This window comes from Nomascus leucogenys, chromosome 1a (assembly GCF_006542625.1).
Source record: "Nomascus leucogenys isolate Asia chromosome 1a, Asia_NLE_v1, whole genome shotgun sequence".
Lineage (NCBI taxonomy): Eukaryota > Metazoa > Chordata > Mammalia > Primates > Hylobatidae > Nomascus > Nomascus leucogenys.
In genome coordinates, this window is record NC_044381.1 from 7774688 (window position 1) to 7800991 (window position 26304).

The 26304-nt window shown below is 36.5% G+C and overlaps 1 protein-coding gene across 11 annotated transcripts in view; it reads left to right on the plus strand.

Annotated features, from left to right (window-relative positions):
- The window catches only part of KDM4C (lysine demethylase 4C), a 497722-nt gene that overhangs the window by 337091 nt on the left and 134327 nt on the right, over positions 1-26304 (plus strand). For 9 of the 11 annotated variants that reach the window (XM_030812128.1, XM_030812213.1, XM_030811740.1 and 6 more), the window contains one exon: positions 992-1068. In XM_030812128.1, the coding sequence (XP_030667988.1) occupies positions 992-1068 (77 nt within the window). Of the gene's footprint in view, positions 1-991; positions 1069-3777; positions 3827-13573; positions 14000-26304 lie in introns of those variants that run through there. The other 2 variants (XM_030812076.1, XM_030812014.1) reach the window with 2 other exon arrangements.

Genomic DNA, 26304 nt, shown 5'->3' on the forward strand with positions numbered 1-26304 from the left:
CTGCTTGAAATATAGCCATCTTCTTTTTGTATTGAAGGCAATTTGTAACACACACACACACACACACACACACACACACACACACACACACTCCTTACATTATTATGTGTATACAATAGGTAAAGCACCAGGACACAAAATAATTGGGATATAATCTGATTCCTGAATGTAGCAGCTATGCAATGTAGCCATACTATTTTATACACATATGCTTTAACTCATTATTTCATGGACATGGTTAACTGTGGTAGGTTTTTTCCTTGGGAAATTACATTTCTGTTATTTTGTTTTCATCTCAAATGTTATAGAAATTTTCAAAAATTACTCATTAAATCTTAACCCTCTTATAAGGAGGGGGTTTTAATATCGGAAATATTAAAAATCGCTTATTTAAATATTTCAAAGTTCTCTTATCTCAAGAAGTCAGAGTGACATGTGTTCCTTGATGCCATATAATTGCTATGTATATTTGCATCATCAGCCATCACCTTAGATAGTTATTTTGGGTCAGGCGTGAACTGAATAGACAAATTGAAGTGAAAATACTCCTTCATTGCTAACTCTGAATTTGCAGCATTTGCCCTATCATTGAGGTTAAAGGTAGTTAGACTTAATTTTTGAAGTAATTTTAAATTATATTAATTTAAAAATATTAGGTTAAAATGTATTTATTGTATTATTTTTAACATTTCCTTAAACTTTGCCCCATGGATTGCAACTTATTTTAAGATGTCTGTGCGTGAACAAATTAGTAGACTTGACAGTTGAAAATTTTATTACCCTTCAAGATGTTCCATAAGTATTCTCTATAACTGTTGTGTTAGTTATCAGTAAGACTCACATTCACCTTGCTTATGTTTTGTTCTATACAGTGAGAATCAAGACAGTATGGCAGGCTAGTGTCCCATTTTTATTTATTTCAGTACTGAGATCTGCAATGTTTTAAAGGTGAAAAAGACCTAATGCATGGATACATACTATTATTTTATAGGTTGTTATGGTATTCCTTCTCATGAGATCTGTGATGGATGGCTGTGTGCCCGGTGCAAAAGAAATGCGTGGACAGCAGTAAGTGGCTTATTTTAGTATTGCTTAACCTTTCTTCCCATCCCACCCACTGTGGACACATTTAAGTCTAGTGAAAATATAAGATTGCTCAGGTGCTTATATGTGCAATTCTATCCTTCCTTGTGTTTCTAGTCTTCCCTCTCAAAAGCATCTTACCTGCTGGTTCTATATCCATTATAGAAATATTAGGTAAATTTCTTTTCTTTTTTTTTGAGACAGAGTCTCACTCTGTCGCCCAGGCTGGAGCGCAGTGGCAAGATCTTGGCTCACTGCAAGCTCCGCCTTCCGGGTTCACACCATTCTCCTGCCTCAGCCTCCCAAGTAACTGGGACTACAGGCACCCGCCACCACGCCTGGCTAATTTTTTTTTATTTTTAGTAGAGACGGGGTTTCAACGTGTTAACCAGGATGTTCTCAATCTCCTGACCTCGTGATCTGCTTGCCTCGGCCTCCCAAAGTGCTGGGATTACAGGCGGGAGCCACTGCTCCTGGCTTTTTTTTTTTTTTTTTTTTTTTTTTGTGATGGAGTCTCACTCCATTGCCCAGGCTGGAGTGCAGTGGTGTGATCTCAGCTCATTGCAGCCTCTGCCTCCCAGGTTAAGCAATTCTCCTGTCTCAGCCTCCTGAGTATCTGGGACTACAGGCGCCTGCCACCATGCCTGGCTAATTTTTGTATTTTTAGTAGAGACAGGGTTTCACCTTGTTGGTCAGGCTGGTCTTGAACTCCTGACCTCAGTTGATCCACCTGCCTTGGCCTCCCAAAATGCTAGGATTATAGCCGTGAGCCACTGTGCCCTACTATTAGGTAAATTTCTGGTGGCAGTCCTCTACTTAGGAACCTGCAGGGACTGTCAGTTTATCATGTCCACATTTACATTTTCAAGGCTTCAGAATTTTTCTTCATTTTCTTGTCCATCCCTATTTTGCAGTACTTGAAAATAAGTATTTCAAGTAACAGTCAAGGTGGGGGATCCTCAGTGACCCCTGAAGAAACTGTGTTCATATCCAATGTTTATTTTTCTTTTTTTGAGACAAGGTCTCACTCTGTCATCCAGACTGGAGTGCAGTGGCGCAATCATGGCTCACCACAGTCTCGAACTCCTGGACTCAAGTGATCTTCCCACCTCAGCCTCCTGGGTAGCTGGGACTACAGGCATGCACCACCATGCCTGGCTAATTTTTTAATTCTTTTGTAGAGACAAGGTCTCACTATGTTGCCCAGGCTGTTCTCAAACTCCTGAGCTCAAGTGATCCTCTCACCTTGGCCTCCTGAAGTGCTGGGGTTATAGGCATCAGCCTCTGTGCCTGACATCATATCTAACTTTTTAACTAGCATGAGGTCTTTCCCCACTTACTCATCCTTACATTTATACCTTAATACATTTTAGAGTTTCTGGTCTGTACTAGGCATTGCTGTGAATTTTAGACAGAATATTTAATAACAAATGATCCCCCATTTAGAGACAAGACAAAGAATTCACTTGACCTAAATTGTTTTTCCTAAAGACCTTGTTAAAAATTTACCTTACTACTTTCCTGCAGATTTTTTTGGGGCAGAAGAAAATAATAATAATAATATAAAAATTTAGCTTACTTCGAATCTTTGATTTCCATTCCAACAATCTATGTCAACTTTGTTGCCATTTAATTAAGTTTTACCTTAATTTTTCTTAAACATTGTCTTTCAAGAGGAATCAGAACATTCTTGAAAGTGAAGAACAATCAGACCTCAGCAGTGTATCCCTCACTCATGATCTCAGAGCAGGTGCTCAGCTCGATGATTTCAGCTGTAATAGCAGCATTTACTTTATTCCTCAATGATCTCTAATGACAGAGAATTACACTTCCTTGCAACTGCAGTTAAAAACCTGAATGACAATATAAAGAGTACGCCTTACATGATGAAAATTTTTGTCATGACTGTGTATATCTAGTTCTCAGTAAGTCTGAGAGTGGTGTCTTTCTGGATGATTTTATTGCTGGCATTCACTTTGGGGAGTGAAAGAAGGGATAAAAATATGGACACTCTTTATGGTCTGAATAATCTGGTATATTTAATGTTAGAGGTTTTATCTCCCATTTAAGAAGTCCCTGCATCAGTGGGCCCAGAAAGCATTTTGGTACAGGTATGCATTACTTAATGACATGGATACATTCTGAGAAATGCATCGTTAGGCAATTTTGTCATTGTGTGAACATAATACAGTGTACTGACACAAACCTGGATGGTATAGCCTACTACACACCTAGGCTATACTATACGATGTAGCCTATTGCTACTACTGTCCTGAGTAGTGTAGGCAATTTTAACACAATGGTAAGTGTTCGTGTACCTAAACATAGAAAAGGTACAAAAGACATAACAGCCTTACAATCTTATGGGACTACTGTCATGTATGCAGTCCATCTTTGACCAAAGTGTCTTTATGTGACACATGACCATATTTTCTTTCATGTGATTATTATGTTAATAAATGTAAGGCATATTTAACACAGCCAGGAGGTCCTGCTTCTAATCTTGACTATATAAATATATCAAGCTCTTATTTATTATATAGGTCCTATTCCTAGTATATGAGCCAACATAAAGTATTGCAGAATCAGTTTGGTCAGTGATGTTATCTCCTTCGCCCTGAATCATAAATTTAGAAGTTAGAGATTATCTGATCAGCTCACCAAGGCATTAAGAGTTCTCTGTTCCATCCACAGTTACTGCCTGGCTCCTGTGCTCACAAACTGAGCAGTCCTGTTGTCCAAGGTACCATTGTCCTTTGCATGGCAGACCCAGGGCCAGGCCTAGGCCAGTCACGCTGATTCTAAAGCTGGTTCTGATTGATTATGCTGTTTTCCTGTAGCATGTTTCATACAAAAAATACTATGATTAATCACTCTTTGGAATAGACTTAAAGCATCTTTCTATTAATTTGAGCTCGTTGCCCCCTCAAAAAATACAATCTTGCTATTTGTATTTTAATATTGAAACTATGTAAATCTCTCTCAATTTACAGTTGAACTGGGAACTCTTGAATATAACATTACAATGATTTTTAGACTTACATAATTTATTTCTACCTGTAAATGATCTGAATTCACAGTGGATTCCAATTGTTTTTTCAGTGTATCCATTTGAGTGTACTTTTTCTATGAAGCTCCCTTCCCATTTCTGTTGAAGAATAATTGAATGAAGTTTAAATATTGTAGAAAAGTAACTGACAGTATTCATATTCTGACTTTAACCCTCTGATTTAGTGTGCTGGTGAGTGTTACAATATTAATTTTTACTAAACACTTAAGTATGATTTCTTTAAATTTTGTGGCTGCAATGATTGCATTTTAAAAGTATCCTTAAAACTGACTTCTTCAGCAATCAATCTCGTATCTTCAGTTTTATACTCCAGGGGAGCCCTAGCCTCCTTGTAAATAAAGGGCTCTAAAGGAGCTCATGGAAATCAAATAGTGCAGCTGAAGTCAGATGATATTTCATTGGTGGCTTGTAGTTCACTAACTCTCATTCCTAATTTCCTGGAATTTTTTAAAAAAAAATCTGCCTTGTGAAGGTAAGGTTATTCATCAGGAATGTAAATTATTCCTATAGCATATTTAGTTTGAGATACATGATTATACAACAAATTTAATTGTTCTATTGGTGTTTCCTTTCATGGTAAGTGCTTTTCAATGCCTCGTGTTCATTTTTTATGAGGTATATGAGAATTGTATGTGGTGGTTCTATTTTTTAAAGATTCTTTTTAAAAAGAGAGACTATATTATAAAAGTACTATATCATAGAGTTAATATTTTAGAAGCAAAGACATCTTATTATTTCACCCATTCCCAGACATTAATAAATAAATTCATATTAAAATGGAGTAATTTTTTTCAGCTTCAGCCTGGGCAAAACAGAAAGTGGAGGGTGTATGCATGGCTGGAGTCAATAATCATAGATCAGCTCTTTTTTTATTTTGCAATTCTAAAGAGTAGATGTTGCTCTAGACTCAAATTAGGAAGATAGAGATCGTAGTGGTGTGGGCTGGATCTTTATCTGTGACTTCCTGTGTCCTCACCATTTCTAAAGATTAGCTTCAGACGTCAATCTGATTCATTGTGCTTCCATTTTCTTACTTTTCCTTTCACGTCCATTAAAATAAAAACCAAAATATATATTGCAGCTTCAATTGCATATGCTTGAGGAGAGATTAGTTACAATTTTTTATTGTACCCTAATTTGGATTCTAGGATTATGGCCCTGTGCCCAACCTCAACTGAAATGAAATGATACAAAGAACTCCACAAATAACTGTCAATCCTTGGATACAATTTATATATTTCATAATTCTAATTAGATATCATCGCTTTGAGTCCATGCCTTACCCTATTTCAGTATTACTCAAATAAATAGACACAACTATCTGAAAGCTATAGAGTTTGACTTATGGCTTATAAACCAGCTTTCTTATTTCATTTTCAGCTCTGTTTGATTGAAACCCTTTTTGTTCTATTTATATAATTCTTTTTGGAGCAATTTTTCCTCCTTTGTTATATAATCATTTTAGAGCACATTCCAAACATTACCAAATCCAGATTTTAGTATCAAAAGTCAATAGTCTTGATATTAGTATCTGTGTCTCATTATTTTGACTCTTCATGTACATCTCACTACTTTTTAAAAAATATTTTTGTTTGTAATTTTTTTGGTATGTTGTAGGTATATATATTTATGGGTTACATGAGATACTTTGATACAGACATGCAGTACATAATAACCATATCAGGTTAAATGGGGTGTACGTCACTTCAAGCATTTATAGTTTGTGTTACAGACAATCCAGTTATACTCATTGTGTTACTTTAAAATGTACAATTAAATTATTTTTGACTGTAGTCACCTTGTTGTGTAGCAAATACTGTTTTATTCATTTTCCGTTTTTTTTGTACCCATTAACCATTCCCATTCCCCTCACCCCCACTACCCTTCCTAGCCTCTGGTTACCTCCTAGCCTCTGGTAACTACCCTCCTAGTCTCTAGCTTCATGTGTTCAGTTAGTTTTTTCTGATTTTGTGAAGAATGTCAATGGTTGAGCACTTTTTCATACACCTGTTTGTCATTTGTACATACATACATACGTGTGTGTGTGTGTGTGTGTGTGTGTGTGTATGTGTATTTTTTTTTTTTTTTTGAGACGGGGTCTTGCTCTGTGGCCCAGGCTGCAGTGCAGTGGCACAATCTTGGCTCACTGCAACCTCTGCCTCCCAGGTTCCAGCAATTCTCAGCTTCCTGGGTAGCTGGGATTACAGGTGCATGCCACCATGCCCGGCTAATTTTTGTATTTTTAGTAGAGATGGGGTTTCACCATGTTGGCCAGGCTGGTCTCGAACTCCTGACCTCAGGTGATCCACCTTCCTCGGCCTCCCAAAGTGCTGGGATTACAGGCGTGAGCCACTGTGCCCAGCCTGTCATTTGCTTATTTTCTTTTGAGAAATTTCAATTCAGATCTTTTGCCCATTTTTAAATCAGATTATTAGATATTTTTCCTATAGTGTTTGAGTTCCTTTTATATTCTAGTTATTACTCCTTTGTCAGATGGGTAGTTTGCAAATATTTTCTCCCTTTCTGTGGGTTGTCTCTTCACTTTGTGTTTTTCTTTGCTGTGCAGAAGCTTTTAAACTTGATGTGATCCCATTTATCCAATTTTACTTTGTTGCCTGTGTTTATGGGCTATTACTCAAGAAATTTTTGCCCATACCAGTATTCTGGAGAGTTTCCCAATATTTTCTGTTAATAGTTTCATAGTTTCAGGTCTTAGATTTAAGTCTGTAATCCATTTTGATTTGATTTTTGTATATGGGAAGAGATAGGGGTCAAGTTTCATTCATTTCCATATAAATATCTAGTTTTCCCAGCATCATTTATTGAAGAGACTGTCCTGTTCCCAATGTATATTCTTGTCGTCTTTGTTGAAAATGGGTTTACTGTAGATGTATGGATTTACCTCTGGGTTCTCTATTCCCTTCCACTGATCTAAGTGTCTGTTTTTATGCCATTACCATGTCATTTTGGTTACTACAGCTCTGTATTATAATTTTAAGTTAGGCAATATGATTCTTCCATTTTGTTCTTTTTGCTTAGGATAGTTTTGGCTGTTCTGGGTCTTTTGTGATTCCATATAAATTTTAGGATTTTTTTTCTATTTCTGTGAAGAATGTCTTTAGTATTTTGATAGGGATTGCATTGAATCTTTAGATAGCTTTGGGTAGCGTGGACATTTTAACAGTATTGATTCTTCCAGTTCATGAACATGGATTATCTTTCCATTTTTTTGTTTCCTCTTCAATTTTTTGCATCAATGTTTTATAGTTTTCATTGTAGAGATCTTTCACTTCTCTGGTCAAGTTAAATTCTAGGTATTTACTTTTCTTTGTAGCTACTGTAAATGGGATTACTTTCTTGATTTCTTTTTTAGATTGTTCACTGTTGGTATATAGAAATGCTTCTGATTTTTATATGTTGATTTTCTGCACCTTTGCTGAATTTATCAATTCTAATAGTTTTTTGGTGGAGTCTTCAAGTTTTTTCAAGTACAAGATTATATCATCTGCAAACAACGATAATTTGAATTCTTCCTTTCCAATTTGCAAACCCTTTCTTTCTTTTTTTTTTTTTTTTGTCTGATTACGCTGGCTAGGATTTCCAGTACTGTGTTGAATAACAGTGTTGAAAATAGGAATCCTTGTTGTGTTACAGGTCTTAGAGAAAAGGCTTTCAGTGTTTCACCATTTAAAATAATACTAGCTGTGAGTTGGTCATATATGGCTTTTATTGTGTTGTGGTATGTACCTTCTGTACCCAGTTTTTTGAGGGTTTTCATGAAGGGATGTTGCACTTTATCAAATGCTTTTTCAGCATCAGTTGCAGTGATCATATGGTTTTTGTTCTTCATTCTAGCAATATGATGTATCACATTGATTGATTTGCATATGTTGAATCATCTTTGCATTCCTGGGATAAATCCCAATTGGTCATGATGAATGATATTTTTAATGTGTTGTTGAATTTAGTTTGCTAGTATTTTGTTGAAGATTTCTGCATCAGTGTTCATCAGGGCTATTAGGTGTGGTTTTCTTTTTGATGTTTCCTTTGTCTGGTTTCGGTATCAGGGTAATACTGACCTCACAGAGTGAGCTTGGAAGTGTTCCCTCCTCCTCTGCTTTTTGAAAGAGTTTAAGTAGGATTGGTATTCTTATTTAAATGTTTGGTAGAATTCAGCAGTGAAGCCATTGGGTCCTAGGCTTTTCTTTACTGGGAGACCTTTTTATTATGGCTTTGATCTCATTACTAGTTATTGGTCTGTTTGGGTTTTGGATTTCTTTATGGTTGAATCGTAGTAGGTTGAATATTTCTAGGAATTTGCCCATTTGTTCTAGATTTCCCTATTTATTGGCATATAGTTGCTCCTAGTAGCTACTAGTGATCCTTTGAATTTCTGTAGTATCAGTTATAATGTCTCCTTTTTCATCTCTGATTTTATTTATTTTGATCTTCTCTCCTTTTTTCTTAGTCTGGGTAGAGGTCTGTCAATTTTGTTTTTCTTTTTTTTTTAAAAAACATCTTTTTGTTTTATTGATCTGTTGTATTCTCATTTCAAATTCACTTATTTCTACTCTGGTCTTCATTATCATTTTTCTTCTAATTTTATGTTTCGTTTGCTCTTGCTTTTGTAGTTTTTTAGGATGCATTGTTAGGTTGTTTATTTGAAGTTTTTCTTCTTTTTTTATATAAGCACTTACAACTGTAAACATTCCTTTTAGTACTGCTTTTGCTGTATCCCATCGATTTTGGTGTGTTGTGTTTCTGTTATCATTTGTTTCAAGAAATTTTTCAATTTCCTTCTTAGTTTCTGCATGGACCCACTGGTCATTCAGGAGCATATTGTTTAATTTCCATGTGTTTGTACATCTTCCAAAATTCTTTTTTTTATTGATTTCTATTTTTATTCCATTGTGGTCAAAGAAGATGCTTGATATTATTTCACTTATTTTGAATGTTTGAAGACATGTTTTGTGACTTAACATGACCTATCTTTGATAATGATCTGTGTGCAGAGGAAAAGAATGTGTATCCTGTGACCTTCGTATGAAATGTTCTGTAAATATCTGTTTGGTCGATTTGGTCTGTAGTGTAGATTAAGTGTGATATTTCTTTGTTACTTTTCTATCTGGAGGATCTGGCCATTGCTGAGTGTGGTGTGTTGATGTCTCCAGCTGTTATTGTATTGGAGTCTATCTCTCTTTTTATCTCTAATGTTTTCTTTTTTTTTTTTTTTTTTTTGAATTTTCTTTTCAAGGGTATTTGTTTTTTTTTTTTTGAATTTTTAAAATTATTGTTATACTTTAAGTTTTAGGGTACATGTGCACAATGTGCAGGTTAGTTACATATGTATACATGTGCCATGTTGGTGTGCTGCACCCATTAACTCGTCATTTAGCATTAGGTATGTCACCTAATGCTATCCCTCCCCCCTCCCCCCACCCCACAACAGTCTCCAGTGTGTGATGTTCCCCTTCCTGTGTCCATGTGTTCTCATTGTTCAATTCCCACCTATGAGTGAGAACATGCAGTGTTTGGTTTTTTGTCCTTGCGATAGATTACTGAGAATGATGGTTTCCAGCTTCATCCATGACCCTACAAAGGACATGAACTCATCCTTTTTTATGGCTGCATAGTATTCCATGGTGTATATGTGCCACATTTTCTTAATCCAGTCTATCATTGATGGGCATTTGGGTTGGTTCCATGTCTTTGCTATTGTGAATAGTGCCGCAATAAACATACGTGTGCGTATGTTTTTATAGCAGCATGATTTATAATCCTTTGGGTATATACCCAGTAATGCGATGGCTGGGTCAAATGGTATTTCTAGTTCTAGATCCTTACAGAATCGCAACACTGTCTTCCACAATGGTTGAACTAGTTTACAGTCCCACCAACAGTGTAAAAGTGTTCCTATTTCTCCACATCCTCTCCAGCACCTGTTGTTTCCTGACTTTTAATGTTTTCTTCATATATCTAGGTACTCTACCGTTGAATGCATATATATTTATAGTTGTTATATTCTCTTGGCTCAGTTGACCTCTTTATTATTATATAGTGACCTTATTTGTCTCTTCTTACAGTTTTTGTCTTGAAATCTATTTTGTCTGATACAAGTGTAGCTACTCCAGCTCTTTTTTCTTTCGTTGCCATGGAATATCTTTTTTTCATCTGCTTATTTTCAGCCTATGTGTATCTTTGTAAGTGAAGTGTGTTTCTTGTAGACAACAGATAATTGGGTCTTTTTTTTTTATCCATTCAGAGCCACTCTGTGTCTTTTGATTTGAGAGTTTAGTGCATTTCCATTGTTATTGAGAAGTAAGGATATGTTCTGCCGTTGTATTGTTTGTCTTTTGCTTCTTTTGTGGTCTTCTCTTCCTTTCTTCATTTCTTTTATTGAAGGTGATTTTGTCTTGTGGTATGATTTAATTTCTTCCTTTTTATTTTTTAGGTATATGTTATATGGTTTTTGATTTGAGGTTATGATGAGTCTTGCAAATACTATCTTACAACCTATTATTTTAAGCTGATAACCACTTAACACTGCATAGGCAAAAACACACAGAGGCAAAAAGAAAACCAATAAAAGCTCTACACTTTACCCTCTTGCTTTTTAACTTTTTGTTGTCTCTGTATATATCTCATTATAATTTCTATGTCTTGAAAAGTTGTCATTATTATTTTTGGTTGGTTCATCTTTTAGTCTTTCTCCTTAAGATCAGAGTATTTTATGTATCACATTTACAGTATTATAATATGCTGCATTTTTTTGTGTACTTACTATTACCAGTGAGTTTTGTACCTTCAGTTGATTTCTTATTACTCATCGACTTCCTTTTCTTTCTGATTGAAAAACTCCCAGGCTGGGCACGGTGGCCCATGCCAGTAATCCCAGCACTCTGGGAGGCTGAGGTGGGCTGATCCCTTGAGGTCAGGAGTTTGAGACCATCCTGGACAATGTGGCAAAACCCCATCTCTACTAAAAATATAAAAAATTAGCCAGGTGTTGTGGCAGGCGCCCGTAATCCCAGCTACCTGTGAGGCTGAGGCAGGAGAATCGCTTGAACCCGGGAGACGAAGGTTGCAGTGAGCTGAGATCGCAGCACTGCACTCCAGCCTGGGTGACAGAGCGAGACTCCATCTCAAAAAAAAAAAAAAAGAAAAGAAAAGAAAAAGAAAAACTGCCTTTAGCATTTATTGTAGGATAGATCTGATGTTTATGAAATCCCTCAGGTTTTGTTTGTCTGGGAAAGTCTTTATTTCTCCTTTATGTTCGGAGGATATTTTCACCAGATATACTATTTTAGGGTAAATGTTTGTTTTTTTTTTTTTTTTCTTTCAGCACTTTAAATATGTCATGACACTCTCTCCTGGCATGTTAGGTTTTCACTGAAAAATCTGCTGCCAGACAGACATATTTGGAGCTCCATTGAATGTTAGTTTTTTCTTTTCTCTTGCTGCTTTTAGGATCCTTTTTTTCCCCTTGACCTTTGGGAGTTTGATTATTAAATGCCTTGAGATAGTCTTCTTTGGGTTAGATCTGCTTGATATTCGGTAACCTTCTTGTACTTTGACATTGAGATCATTTCCTAGGTTTGGGAAGTTCTCTGTTATTCTTCCTCTTGACCAACTTTCTACCCTTATCTGTTTCTCTGCCTCTGCTTTAAGGCCAGTAACTCTCAGATTCGCCCTTTTGAGGCTTTCTTGATCCTGTAGGTGTGCTTCATTGGTTTTTATCCTTTCTTCTTTTGTCTCCTCTGACTGTGTATTTTCAAATAACCTGTCTGTCTTCAAGTTCACTAGTTCCTTCTTCTGCTTGATCAGTTCTGCCTTACAAGACTTTGATGCATTCTTCAATGTCAGTAGCATTTTTCAACTCAGAATTTCTACTTGATTCTTTTTAATTATTTCAATCTCTTTGTTAAATTTATCTGATATAATTTTGAATTCCTTCCTTGTGGTATGTTGAATTTCTTTGAGTTTACTATGAACAGTTACTTTGAATTCTTTGAGAGGTCACATATCTGTGTTTCTTCAGGACTGGATTGTCTTGATGCTTATGGATGTTCATCTGTCTGGGCATTGAAGAGTTAGGTATTTACTGTAGTCTTCCAAGCCTAGGCTGGTTTGTACCCATTCTCCTTGGGAAGGCTTACCAGGTATTTGAAAGGACTTGAGCATTGTGATCTAAGCTGTATCTGCATTAGCGGACACCCCAAACTCAGTAACACTGTGGTTCTTGCAGACTTGCAGAGGTACTGTCTTCATGTTCTTGGATAAAATCCAGAGGAATTTTCTGGATTACTAGGCAGAGACTCTTGTTCTCTTCCCTTACTTTCTTCCAAACAAATGGAGTCTCTCTGTTTGTTCTGAGCCATGTGGAGCTGCAGGTAGTGTGACAGAAGACTCTCTGTGGTTACCACCTCTAGGACTGTGCTGGTTCAGAACTGAAGCAAGCACAGCATTAGATCTCATCTAACGCCAGCCCACTGTAAACACTGCTTGGCTACCAGATACTATGTTTACTCAAGGCCTTGGGACACTACAGTCAGCAGATGGTGAAGCTAGCTAGGCTTGTGTCCTGCCCTTCATGATGGTGAGTTCTTGTGGGCCCAGGTGCGTACTGAGGTACCATCCAGGAGCTAGGGACTGGAGTGAAAAACCGTAGAAGTCTTTCTGGTATTCTGTTGTCCTGCAGCTGTGCTGGCACTCAAACCAGACGACACAGTACTTCCCACCTTGCTTTCCCATTTCTACTGGCAGAGGAGCCTCAGCCCATGACCACCACTACTACAGGCCCATGGAGAATACTGCCGGGCTACCATCAGTGTTCAGTTAAGGCCCTAGGGCTCTTAAGTCAGTTTATGGTGAATAGTGCCAGCCTGGGACTCACCCTTCAGGACACTGGGCTCCCTGCTGGCCCAGAACTGGTAAAGAAATGCTAAGAGCCAAGGCCTGGAATTGAGGACCCCAACATCCTGATTGGTACTCCAATTCCTGTGGCCAAGCTGGTACCTAAGGTGCAAGAGAAAGTCCCCTTTACTTTCCCCCCTACTTTTCTTATCAGAAAGAATCTCTCCTTGTGGCCACCATTACCTAGGAATGTGCTGACTTTCAACTAAAGTTAGCAAGTCTCAGAGTCTCACCCAAGGATCCTGGGGTACCATCTGGGTATCACTGCTGGTTATTCAGGGCTTAAGGGCTGTTTAGTCAGCAGATGATGGGTCTTGCCAATACTAGGTCCATTGTTTCAAGGCAGTGAGTTCCCTTCTGGCCCAGGTTTTGTCTAGAAATGTCCAGGCACTAGGCCCTGCAATGGAGCCTTCATGACTCTGCCCAGTGCCCTATCCTACAGTGGGGGAGCTGGTATCCAAGATGCAAGGCAAAGTCCTTTTTACTCTCTCTTCTCCTCTCCTCAAGCAGAAGGAAGGGATCTCTTTTCATGAGCTCTGCTGCCTGAAATTGAGGTTGGAGATGGCACAAGTACTTCCTCAGCTGCCTCGACTGGTGTCTCAGTAAGTTGAATGTCCAGTGGCTCTGAGCCCAGTCCAGCAGCATGACTCGCCTAGGAGTTGCAGTCCTTGTGGCCTAGACTGCCTTTCATGTTTATTTAAAACCCCAGAGTACTCTAGCCCATGGTGGCGAGGCTTGCTGGAACTGAAGTTCGATCACTGGGATGTGTGATCTCCCTCTGGCTTGGGCTGGTTTAAATATTCCCTCTGTGGGCAGGCGTCAGGTCAGTTCAGCCAGGTTTGCTTTCTTTTGTAACTGGGCAGCACTGAATTCAATGCATTGTCTTACAATTTCTGTGCTCTCCTGTGCCATGTGACCGTTGCCAGGGGATAAGGGAGGGGTGGCGTTGGTGATTCAAGACTGTTTATCCTGCCCTTTTCAGTGCCTCTTTCAGTGATAGGACGTTAAAAAACCAGGTACTGTGGGTGCTCATCTGATTTTTGGTTCTTATGAAGGTACTTTTTTATATAGATAGTTGTTAAATTTGGTGTTCCTGCAGGAGGGGGTGATTCGTGGAGCCTTGTATTTGGCCATCTTGTTCTGCCCTGTCTCCAAAATCCTCTCATTACTTTTGACTTAAGTTTCTACAGTTTGTGTCTAATCTGTGCATCAATTTCTACTGCAGGCTATTGCTAATTTAAAATTTAATGCTAATATGCTCACCATAAAAATGTAGAATTTGGAGAGCTTTCTTTATGGGTTTCCCCCCACCGTTTTGTTTTTTTTTTGCCTATACTGAAAATTGTTAAGGCTAAGTATTTCTGTGAAATACATCAACACTACTTTAGGGATATACTTTTAATTATGAAGGATGATGTTAGTTAATATGGAATATGTTAGGAATATGTTGATAGCCTAAATATTTACCTCTATTCCAATAAATTATAATCCAAGTCCTCAATCTTCTGTAGAGTATTAAAAGGTAATTGCTAATAAGTAACAGGAGAATTTTCTGTGTGATCTTCTGAAGAATTTAAATTATAAAATTCTAAAGAGTAAATATAAAAATAAAATTAATATAAAAATAAATGAATAAACAAATTAAAAAGGAATGTGTGTAAGATTATTTTTTAATTTGGGGGACAGTATAGCATTTGGTAGATGTTTCTCTCCAGGAAATTTGGATGTTTCTTCCAGGACCTTTCGGGGACTGAGGGCTGTGGGATTTTATTAGAGTGCCACAAATATGAATGAGAACTGCATGTGAAGACTGATAATGTAACATCATAGAAAGTCACAGAATGTAACATCCAACCCCGTTTTTTGACTTTGACCAATCATGAGTTGCCTGGCTTCTGTACATGGCAGCGTTAAGCCTATGCTGTCATTGTTTATTGCCAGTTTGAAAAACTCCAAATAAAGTATCAGTTGTGCTATGTCCTTCTAGGGAGCTTTTTTGTTACCTTAGAGAATTATTGGAGGTCAGGCAGGGTAAATACAGTAGCCAATATACCTATAATCTAGATATTAAATCAAAATTGAAGGAAGATGTAAAAGTAACATAATGAGAAGGTTTGGCTTTATTAAAGATCTTCAACCAAGGTTCTTTTTGGCCCTAGAATTTGTTTATTCTGGCTTGCTTTGTATTTCCATTTTGCTTTAATTAGTTTGTCTTAAAAATTAGGGACCTTAAATAAAACTAAATTTACTTATGCATTTTTTAACCTAGAGGTGATGGGTAAGAGAAATATATAAGAATAACATGTGACACTGATAAATACTGACCAGATGACTAATTACATGTCATTATATATTTTCATCAGTATACATCATTCATCTATGAAAATGCTGTGTTTGATAGTATAATGGTAAATATATGTCATTATACTTTTGTCCAACCCATAGATTGTACAACACCAAGAGTGAATCCTAAACTAAACTGTGGATTCTGGGTGATGATGTGTCAGTGTAGGTTCATCAGTTGTAACAAATGTGCTGCTGTGGTGGGGGATGTTGATAATGATGGAAGCTGTGTAAGTGTGCGGGCAAGAGATAACTGGGAAGTTTCTGTACCCTTCGATTATGCTATGAACTTAAAGTTGCTATAAAAAATAAAGTCTAATAAAAAAGTTATTTTAAGGCCTTACTGTAACTCTGTCTGCTTTGATGCAAAGTACATTATATTTTAAATTCCATTTTATTTCAATATATGCCTTACAGTTAATTCAGGAGAATTTGAATATTTATGCTTGATAGTAATATAGTACAACAAAAAAAGCAGCTATCCATTATACCATTATAGTTTTGGATGCCTATTGCCATGCTATCCAAAACTAGATTTTGTAATGAAAAATGTAAGAGCACTTTATAGGTTGGAATTCTCATTCCATATAATGGAATGCATAAACTAGGTAGTTATACACATTTATTATTTACTGAAAAGCATTTATTTTACTCTGCAGAATCATAAAGAAAGTTGTATTTATTATATACATATAATAAACATAACATCCTTTTTCTTTTTCCCAAAATGGTTTTAAGAAATCAAAACCCAAACATGAAATGGGTTTCCAACTTAGCCATACATGTGTTCGTTGTGTCCTTTGTTTTATTTATTTATTTATTTATTTATTTTTTTGAGATGGAGTCTCGCTCTGTTCCCCAGGCTGGAGTGCAGTGGTGTGATCTTGGTTCATTGCAACCTCTTTCTCCTGGGTTCAAGTGGTTCTCTTGCCTCAGCCTCTCGAGTAGCTGGGATTACAGGTGCACACCCCCACGCCCAGGTAATTTTTGTATTTTTAGTAGAGACAGGGTTTCACCGTGTTGGCCAGGCTGGTGTCAAACTCCTGACCTCAGGTGGTCTGCCTGCCTTGGCCTCCCAAAGTGCTGGGATTACAGGTGTGAGCCATTGCACCTGGCCAGTTTGTTTTGAAATTGTAGTAACAATTAGATATAAGCAAACTATATCTTGATGATCACTTGGAATTAGCTTTCCTTTTCCACTTACAAAGAACGGAATATATAATTGGGAGTGATTTAAAAAAAACTGTTTTGGTGGCTGTTTATATATACATACATATATGTATGTATATATACATACATATATATATATATATGTATGTATATATAAACAGCCACCAATATTTTATGTGTGTGTGTGTGTGTGTGTCTGTGTGTGTGTGTGTATAAAATATTGCTTGGTTATAAGTAAATGGCATCTGCATATTAAGTAATGGCTGCCACTAATGCCCTTCAGTGCTGCACATGGCCATTTTATTTGTCTTCTGAACCAAAGTGAAGTCATTTGTCTGCATAAATCATAGTTATTAACTTCCAGAACTATCTGAGGTGTAATGGTCTTCATAAATCCCACCCCCCTAATACTGCTAAATTTTGTGACCTAGAGATTGTAAGTGACTTGTTAAAAAATACTTATCAGACCTCTGGAACTTTGGAGTATACCTTAGTATAATTTCCAACCTTAAGTCTCAGGTAAAGACAATTCATGTCTTAGAAAACTGGTAACTCTTGACATCTTTGTGAACCATGAAGCTCCAACCCCTATAACTCTGTATTACTTTTCCATAATATTAGGCAGTTGGTGAAAGAATGTTAGGTAGAATCTTTGACTCCCACCACTGTTTGAAGCTGAGTCCAATAAATTGAGCATAATTCCTGTAGATGGAGGCACATCTCGTAAGAAGCAACCCTAACTCTACTCAGTTGAATCTGAAGGCAGCTTTCTGTCCTGTCTAAAGCAAGAGTTTGCTTAGGGTAGAGATTATTAAAGAAAATTTGTATGGTTGAGGATTATGTTACTTCTATTCCAGAACACAACCTTTATTACCCCTGTCCAACCTCCCAAATAAAAATAATGATGCTGATAATTGATGTTAGAAATTACCAAGCATTTGTCTCTTGGAATCTTCTGCTTTAGAGAAAGTAGTTCCATTTTTGAACTTTGGACCTATGTGTTCAGAATAACTATGGATTTTCATGTAAGCTAATATAACTAACAGGGATAGACTTTTCTTTATTTCCACAGAACTTGATACCGATAAAGGCTAAGGAATTCTTCATCTATCTCAGAAGCCTCGTTTTACAACTAATGAACCAGAGGGTTTTAGAGTTGTGATTCCTTTGCCCAGGATCACCCTTGTGTGTGCTAAGAGAGCCAGGATGCCAGGCCATCTCATTCCCAGGCCTTGCCTCCTCTGCTCAGCTTTTGTTTTAGGAGGGGAAAGAAGGCCAAACCACTGATGTAATCCTGAACAATTTATTTGACTAGTTTTTGTTTGTTTACATTGAAAATAAAGCCAGCACTAACTTCTAGCGTTACTGGTTTTCTACTTAACGTAGAATAATTAGCATTATTGGTTGGATGAGCAGGTTCTTTTCCCTTTCATATATACTCTAGGTTCTGCCTAGAGGACCTTTCCCAGAACTGGGTAATGTCTTGAATTCAATTTCCCAACTGACAACAGCGTTGACATTTTTCTTTTTCGAAGAGCTCGGAAGTGGCTTTGTAGATCAGAGCGATTGATTTTGAGATCAGATTGGCTTATGGCCTTGAGAGGTCATGGTGGCATTGCTGTTCCCTCTGATCTGTTTTATGCTGGATTTTTTTTTTTTTAATTCCACGGGATACTGTCAAGACCAGGTGATGAGAGGCTGTCAGCCTGCAAGGCTGACTTTGGTCTTTATACAAAGTAAAACTAGTGGAATAAGAAAGGCCCAGTTCTTGTCAAAGGCAGGACATTCACCATTGGGTGGGTAGCCAAGTGGTTGCTTTTGCTATCTTATTCTTCCCCATTGTGGTGTCTCTTAAACCACTGGACAGGACTCTACTCTCTCATTTGAGGTAATATATTTGGCTTCAAAATCACCTGTTGCCTCCTGAGGTGGCAGATTATTCTGAATAGCTGCAGACTTAAACCTTGGCCTGCAGAGGCCATGGTGGTAATAATTATTTCACTTTAACCAAACAAAAGAGCACATAAGAGGATATCAGTTATCCTGACAGCATAGCTATGATGTGGAAGCCGTCCCGTTAGGGAACTGCTTAGTGGCTAAAAAGTCACAAATCATTTTTCTCTGTTCTTTCCTCGTTCTTTTGCTCATTAACATCCCCCACCTCTGCTCTGTAATGGAGAGAAATAAAAAGAAGTCTAGATAGCTTACTGTAAGTGGAACTGTATTCATAAATAGCTTCTTGATTGAGAACAAATGCCTCATTAATCTTTAGTGCTTCAACTAGAAAGCACAAGTAAAGTCAAGAAGAATAATGAGTGACATTATAGGGAGCCCAGCATACTGTACTACACACCAGGCTGTGCATGCCTGGAGGTCACTGGCTTGCAAGGCACATCTCTTTTGCAATGAGGAGAGAGATCCCCAGGAAGAGTGTGGAAAAACTGCAGTGCAGGCATTTCTCTTGAGTGGCAAAAATTAATTCAGTGACATGATGAAAAAATCATGTAATTTTTTTTTTTTGGTGGTGGTGGTGGGGCATCAGTTGGTCTCTCAATCTGATTGTTGCTTTTTTTTTTTTAATTGTTTTTCAAATTGACATAATCATACATATTCATGGGGTACACAGAGGTGTTTCAGTACATACAGTGTATAGTGATCAGGGCAATGAACATATCCATCTTCTCAAACATTTATCATTTCTTGATGTTGGGAACATGCAATACCTCCTTCTAGCTATTTGAAATTGTATGTTATTGTTAGCTATAGTCATCCTACACTGGTATAGAACACAGACATATAGAACTTAGTCCTATCTAGCTGTAATTTTTTATCTTTTAACGCATCTCTCCCAATTCCTCCTTTCTGTCTATCCTTCTCAGCCTCTAGTATCGTGTTTTACTTTTTATTTCTATGGGATCAACTTGTTTCAGCATCCACAAATGAGCGAGAATATGCAGTGTTTAATTTTCTGTTCCTGGCTTATTTCGCTTAATGTCCTCCAGTTCCTTCCATGTTGTTGCGAATGACAGGATTTCATTCTTTTTATGGCTGAATAGTATTCCATGGTGTATGCATGCCACATTTTCTTTATTCATCTTTCGTTGGATACCTAGGTTGATTCCATATCTTAACTACTTTTAACAGTGCTACATAAACATAGAGGGGGCATATATGTCTCTTTGATATAATGATTTCTTTTCCTTTGAATGAATTCCCAGTTGTGGTATTGCTGTATCATGTGGTAGTTCTATTTGTAGTTTTTTGAAGAAACTTCATGCTGTTCTCCATGGTGGCTTTACTAATTTACATTCCCACCAACAGTGATAAGAGTTCCCTTTTCTCCATGTCCTCACCTGTATTTGTTACTTTTTGTCATTTTAATAATACGTGTTCTCACTGGGGTGAAAGGATAACTCATTGTGGTTTTGATTTACATTTCCCTTGTGATGTTTATCCTTTCTTTTTGTGTATTTGTTTTCCATTTGTATGTATTTTGTGAAATGTATGTTCAGATCATTTGCCCATTCTTTGTTTGTTTGTTTTTGAGACAGGGTCTCACTTCCATTGCCCAGGCTGGAGTTTAGTGGTGCTCTCTCAGCTCACTATATTCTCTACTTCCTGAGCTCATGTGATCCTCCCACCTTTGCCTCCCAAGTAGCTGGGACTACAGGCACGTGCTACCACACCCAGCTAAATTTTTGTATTTTTAGTAGAGATGAGGTTTTGCCATGTTGCCCAGGCTGGTCTTGAACTCTTGGGCTCAAGTAATCCGCCCGCCTTGGCCTCTTAAAGTGCTAGGATTATAGACATGAGCCACCATGCCTGGCCATTTGCCCATTCTTAAATCAGATCTTTTTTTTTTTTTCTATTGAGATGTTTGAGTTCCTTGTGTATTCCCGATATTAATCCTCTTTTTCAGATGAGTAGTTTGCAAATATTTTTTCCCATTCTGTGGTTTTTCTTTTCACTCTATTATTTCCTTTGCTATGCAGAAGCTTTTTCGTTTGATATATCCCATTTGTTTATTTTTGCTTTTGTTGCCTTTGCTTTTGAGGTTTTATTCATAAAATCGTTTCCCAGACCAATGTCCTGAGGTGTTTCCCTTATGTTTTCTTCTCATAGTTTTATGGTTTCAGATCTTAGGTTTAGGTCTTTGATTCATTTTAAGTTGATTTTTGTATAGGGTGAGAGGTGGGAGTCTAGTTTCATTCTTCTGCATATGGATATCCAATTTTTCCAGCACTATTCATTGAAGAGACTCAATTCCCTAATGAGTGTTCATGGCACCTTTGTCCACAGTCATATGACTGGATATGTGGGTTAATTTCTGGGCTCTCTATTCTGTTCCCTTGATGTATGTGTCTGTTTTTATGCCAGTTCCATGCTGTTGTGGGTTACTACAGCTTTGTAGTATATTTTGATGTCTAGTAGTGTGATGCCTCTAGCTTTGATATTTGCTTAAGATTGCTTTGGCTATTTGGGATCATTTGTGGTTCCATACAAATGTTAGGGTTATTTTTTTTCTATTTCTGTGAAGAGTGTCATTGGTGTTTTGATAGGGATTGCATTGAATCTGTAGATTGCCTTGGGTAATACTGTCATTGTAACAATGTTAATTCTTCCAGTCCATGAGCTTGGGATGTTTTCCCATTTATTTGTATCCCCTTCAATTTCTTTCTTCATTTTTTTATAGTTTCTCTTATAGTGGTCTTTCACCTTCTTGGTTAAATTTATTTCTAGGTATTTGAAATCAAGTACTTTGCTGTTTGTTGTCGGTGGTCATGCTGGGAAGAAAGAATAAGCCAGCTGGGTTTTTATTTGAAAACCAAATGTTGTATAATGTTAACAAAGTTAAGATGTTTGTTCATCTTGGAGTCTTTGCTCAGGATCCTGGAAATACTATTATGTAAATGTTGTAAGCTCCATGCAGAGTACTTCTGACCAGCCTTACATGCTTCTTGCCACTTAATATGTGCCTGGCTTGTAACGTAGCTACCGGAGCGGTGCTCCGAACACCTCAAATTAATTTTCATAGCGTTGTAAACAATGCCATTAGGAGGATAAATCCAGAAAAAAAATGTGTTTTGAAACAAACAGAACATGATTTTCTGTCCTTCTGTTTTCTTTTATGTAAATTGTTGTCTGCTGATATTTAAATAGATAAAATGTAGTAAGTTTACTTGGTTAGTATTGTAAATTAGATGAAAAACTAAATTTCTATAATGCAAAAAATGCTGAATGAAAATTCAGTTTGTATATTATAACTTTCTCAATATTTTCAGTTGGTTAGAATACAAGCCTACTTCACTTAAAAGATTTGTCTGCACCACCCCCCGACGTAAGTCAATTGTGAGGGCAGGATCTTTGTCATTCACTGCTGTTGCTCAGGGTCTAGAGCACATCATGGTGATTAATATTTGTTGAATTAATGAATGAATGTTTTCACTAAGTGAGAGAACTTACTTGCCAGTACAAAATTTATTAGAGGTGAATTTTGGATTTGCAAATTTATGGAATTTCCATTTAAAGGGTACTGCAGGACACTTGTCATTCAATTATATAATCACTCAGAACTCATACCAGCTCTGTCCTTCGATGAGAGATCCTGTCTTCTCTCCAGCCCTGGTAATGAGCCACATATCCAGAAATGGTTCTCCCATGTCTTGCTGATCAGCACGGGTTTTCTGTTAATGTGATTAATTACTCTTTGTTTTCCCAGCTGAGAGAGCCCTATTTTACGGTTTTGCGTTTCTGTTATGAACATGTCAGATAAATGAGGGTGTGTTTGTGGGGGTACTTCAATCTAATTATTTTTCTATGACACTGAAAATTGGCTTTAGTGGCACTTACGGATATGCTAGCTAAAATGAGAGCTTCCTATAACGCAGCTTGAGAATGTTGGTATTGGCATTTCTTTAACTGATGTTTTATAGAAGGGACATTGGAACATGATTTCCCTCGGCTGCAAATAATGAACAACTGTGATAGCCATATTATAACAGTGCTGTCCTCACTATTGTCAATGTTGTGTCAGCATTTTGATTATAAATACTCTTTTCTATGGTTTAATAACTGAGCCATAAAGAAATCATTCCATGTTATGAATTGCTATGCTAACTGTTCATCTCAGTGGTGATTTTTTATGAAACCAGATTTTAAAAATACCTGGCATTGTTAAAAGGGGATTTTGTCAGTGGTATTAGGTGAGCAAAAGGGACCTCATCAGGAAAAGTACCAAACTGTTCAGAATATGATCAGATTTTATATTTTTTCCTTTATCTTTTAGCCACCCCGAGGAAAAAAATATACAGCAGAATGGCTTTTTAAATGCTGTTCTTTGGAGACAGAAATAACAGCTGCCTTATAGAGTAATCATGTTACAACAGGCATTTTAGTATATATATTTTTTGTTTTGTTTTAGGGAACATTGGCTGACTAGCAGTATATCCAGATCTTTGTAATAGTGAGTCATTTTATACTGGGCGTTATTGTTCCTGGAAAAGCCATGCTCATTAAACATAAAACAAGGCTGGCAACGAGCACAGACTGATTTTATTTATTTATTTTGTTCTGTAAGGATGAACAGTTTTGATATCACCATAGGTTGGATTGGAAAGAAGTTACAGTACACTGAAAGAGTCTAGAAGAGATCATAGGTGCCATTTTAAATTTTCATCTAATTAAAAGAAAACAGAAAAAAAGATATAAATACCCACAGTCACATTAATTTTAAATTGCAGGTTTCTTGTAAAAAGGTTTAATTTCTTTGTGTGTGTGTCTGTGAGTTTGCTTTCTTTAATACAAAGGAACTAGATATTATCAGGAAAGTCTCCCATTTCCAACACTCTCAAAATCTCAAATTTCATTTTTTACAGAAAACTACTTAAGCTGTTTTGTCAATTGGCCTTTCAACTCTTTTCTATGTATTATAATCTAGTGTTATGGCTTGCTGTAAGGGACCCAAATGATATCACAATTTATTTAACTTGCCTTGGTGTTTTCCCTTCATACTACTTTTTTTTAGTTCTTAGCATCCCAGTGGCTATGGATTTACCATGTCGTTTTCATTACTGTTTGAAATTTTAAGCTTTATTATAAAAATTTGGACATTACAAATAAAATTCAGGCTTCTGTTAATTCCAGTTCCCACCAGAGGTAACTATTTTCTCCATCATAAACAGAAATGAAATTATAGTCATTATATAGTCCTTCTCCATAGATTTAAATGTTTAGGATAGATTACAAGAAGTCAGCCTGCTGAGTCCTTATTTCTGTGCATTTAAATTTTAATGGACAATGTTAAATTCTTCTCCATAACCATCATAACAGCTTATATGCCCCCTAAACTAGATATATTCTGATTTAAAATGTAAGGTTAGATCTCATTCTTTTCCTTTTTCATTTTCTTTATTCTTGAGGTTGGTTTTCTTTTCATGTGCTTACTGGCAATGAAGAGCCATTGAATTTTTTACATATTTTTTGTGACTGTGGGCTTTAAAAAATATTTTCCAGAAAACAATTTTTGATATATGTATTGGGAGTATTTTTGTGTTATTTTATGTTAATTATGTTGTATTTTATTCTTCATGATTTTTAAATTTTGATATGTATCTTTTTTCTTTTAAATGTCTTCCTAAGGAGCCACATTTATCCTAACTTCATCAGTATATTTTCCTATATTTTCTTATAATACTTTTATAGGTCTGTTCTGTTTTTAAGTTTAGGTCTGTAAATCAATTGGAGTATATTTTTATGAGTCAGGGACATATGCATAAGCACATACTCCATTCAGTTGGATCTGGACATTTTGAATACTGTTACTGAATAGTTTTTGGTATGAGTTTTTGGTTATTTGTTCAGCTCTGTCTTTCTGCTCTCTAATTCTGTTCTTAGGAGTAAGCTGCTATTCAACATATTATTTATATTTCTAATTTCAATTTTTTTGTAGAATTCTATTTGGTTGATTTCTAAAAATATAATTTGTCATTTAGAGTCTCTTTTTAAATTTTTAATATACTTATTTATTTTTAAAAACTTATTAAAATACAGCTGACCCTTGACCAACATGGAGGTTAGAGGTGCTGACCCCCAGTTCAGCTGAAAATCTGCACATAACTTTGGACTCCCCCAATACCTAACTACTAATAGCTTACTGTTTACTGTAAGCCTTATTGATATAACACAATTAACACACAGTTTATATGTTATATTTATTATATGCTGTATTTTTACAATAACATAAGCTAGAGAAAAGAAAATGTTATTAAGAAAATCATAAGGAAGAGAAAATATATTTATTCATTAAGTAGAGTGGATCATCATAAAGGTCTCATCTTTGTTATCTTCGTGTTGAGTAGGCTGAAAAGGACGAGGATGAGGGGTTGGCCCAGCTGTCTCAGGGGTGGCAGAGTCTATATATAAATGGCCCCACGCAGTTCAAGCTCACATTGTTCATGGGTCAACTCTATGTATTTTACATTTTGTGGCTCAGATCATTTTGCATCTAATTACACTATTAATTTTTGCTGATAGAACCATATTTCTTGTGTTTTTTTGAGTTTTGATTGTGAGCTTATGTTTCTTAGAATTCAATATTGGGAAATTTTTAGAGGCCTTTGTTATAAGTGGTTGCCAAAAGTTACAATTTACATTTTGGAATGAGCACACTCTGCCTTCAAATAATATCCTACTTCATGAACAGTGTAAGACTCTTAGAACAGTATAACTTCATTAGCACTTCCCTTTGATTTGTGGTCTTATCTTAACATTTTACTTCTTCATATACTATACTCCGCAGTGTTATTATTTTTGTTTTAAGCATTTGTCTTTTAATGAAATTTGTTCATTCTCTCTCCTTCCCTTCCTCCCTCCCTCTATCTCTCTTTCCCTCCCTCCCTCCCTTCCTCTCTCCACCCCACTCGTGTGTGTGTGTGTGTGTGTGTTTGTGTGTGTGTGTGTGTGTATGTGTCTGTGTGTCTGCATGTTGAAGATACTAGAAAATGATTTTATATTTACCCAGGTATTTTTGGAGTTCTTCATTCCTTCCTGCTGATTCTTGGTAATGTGTGATTTCATTTTCCTCATTCTGAAGAACTTTATTTTGGCATTTCTTATGATGTGGATCTCCTGGGGACAAATTCTGTTAGATTTTTATCACACTGAGAGTGTTTCTATTTTTCCTTTATTTTTTAAAGGTTTTCTTGGGAAGTAGACTTACAGGCTGGCAGCTTTTTCTTGTAGTATTTAATAGATATTATTCCATTGCCTATTTGCCCTCACGATTTCAGGTTAGATGTCACGTGTAACTCATATAGTTGTTTACTGAATGTGGCTTTTTTTTTTCTCTGATTTTAAGATATGTTCTTTTTATTTGGTTTCCAGAATTTTGATTGCTATGTAGCCAGGTGTGTTTTATTTATATTTATCTGTTTAGAGTTTGCTGCAGTTTTTTGATCTATGGGTTGATATCTTTTGTCAGTTGTGGAAAATTTTCTGTCAATATCTCTTCCAATATTATCACCCTTTTCTCTTTTTTCACCTTTTAGTACTCCAATTATACAGAAATTGTGTAGTTTTTTTTCCCATAGATCTGTATTGGTTTTAAAAACTCTCTTTTTGTCTTTCAATCCTATACATATGGCCCTCTGTATCCATGGGTGGATGTGTGGATTCAGCCAACTGTGGATCAGAAATGTAGTGAGGCCTATAATGGTTGTGTCTGTACT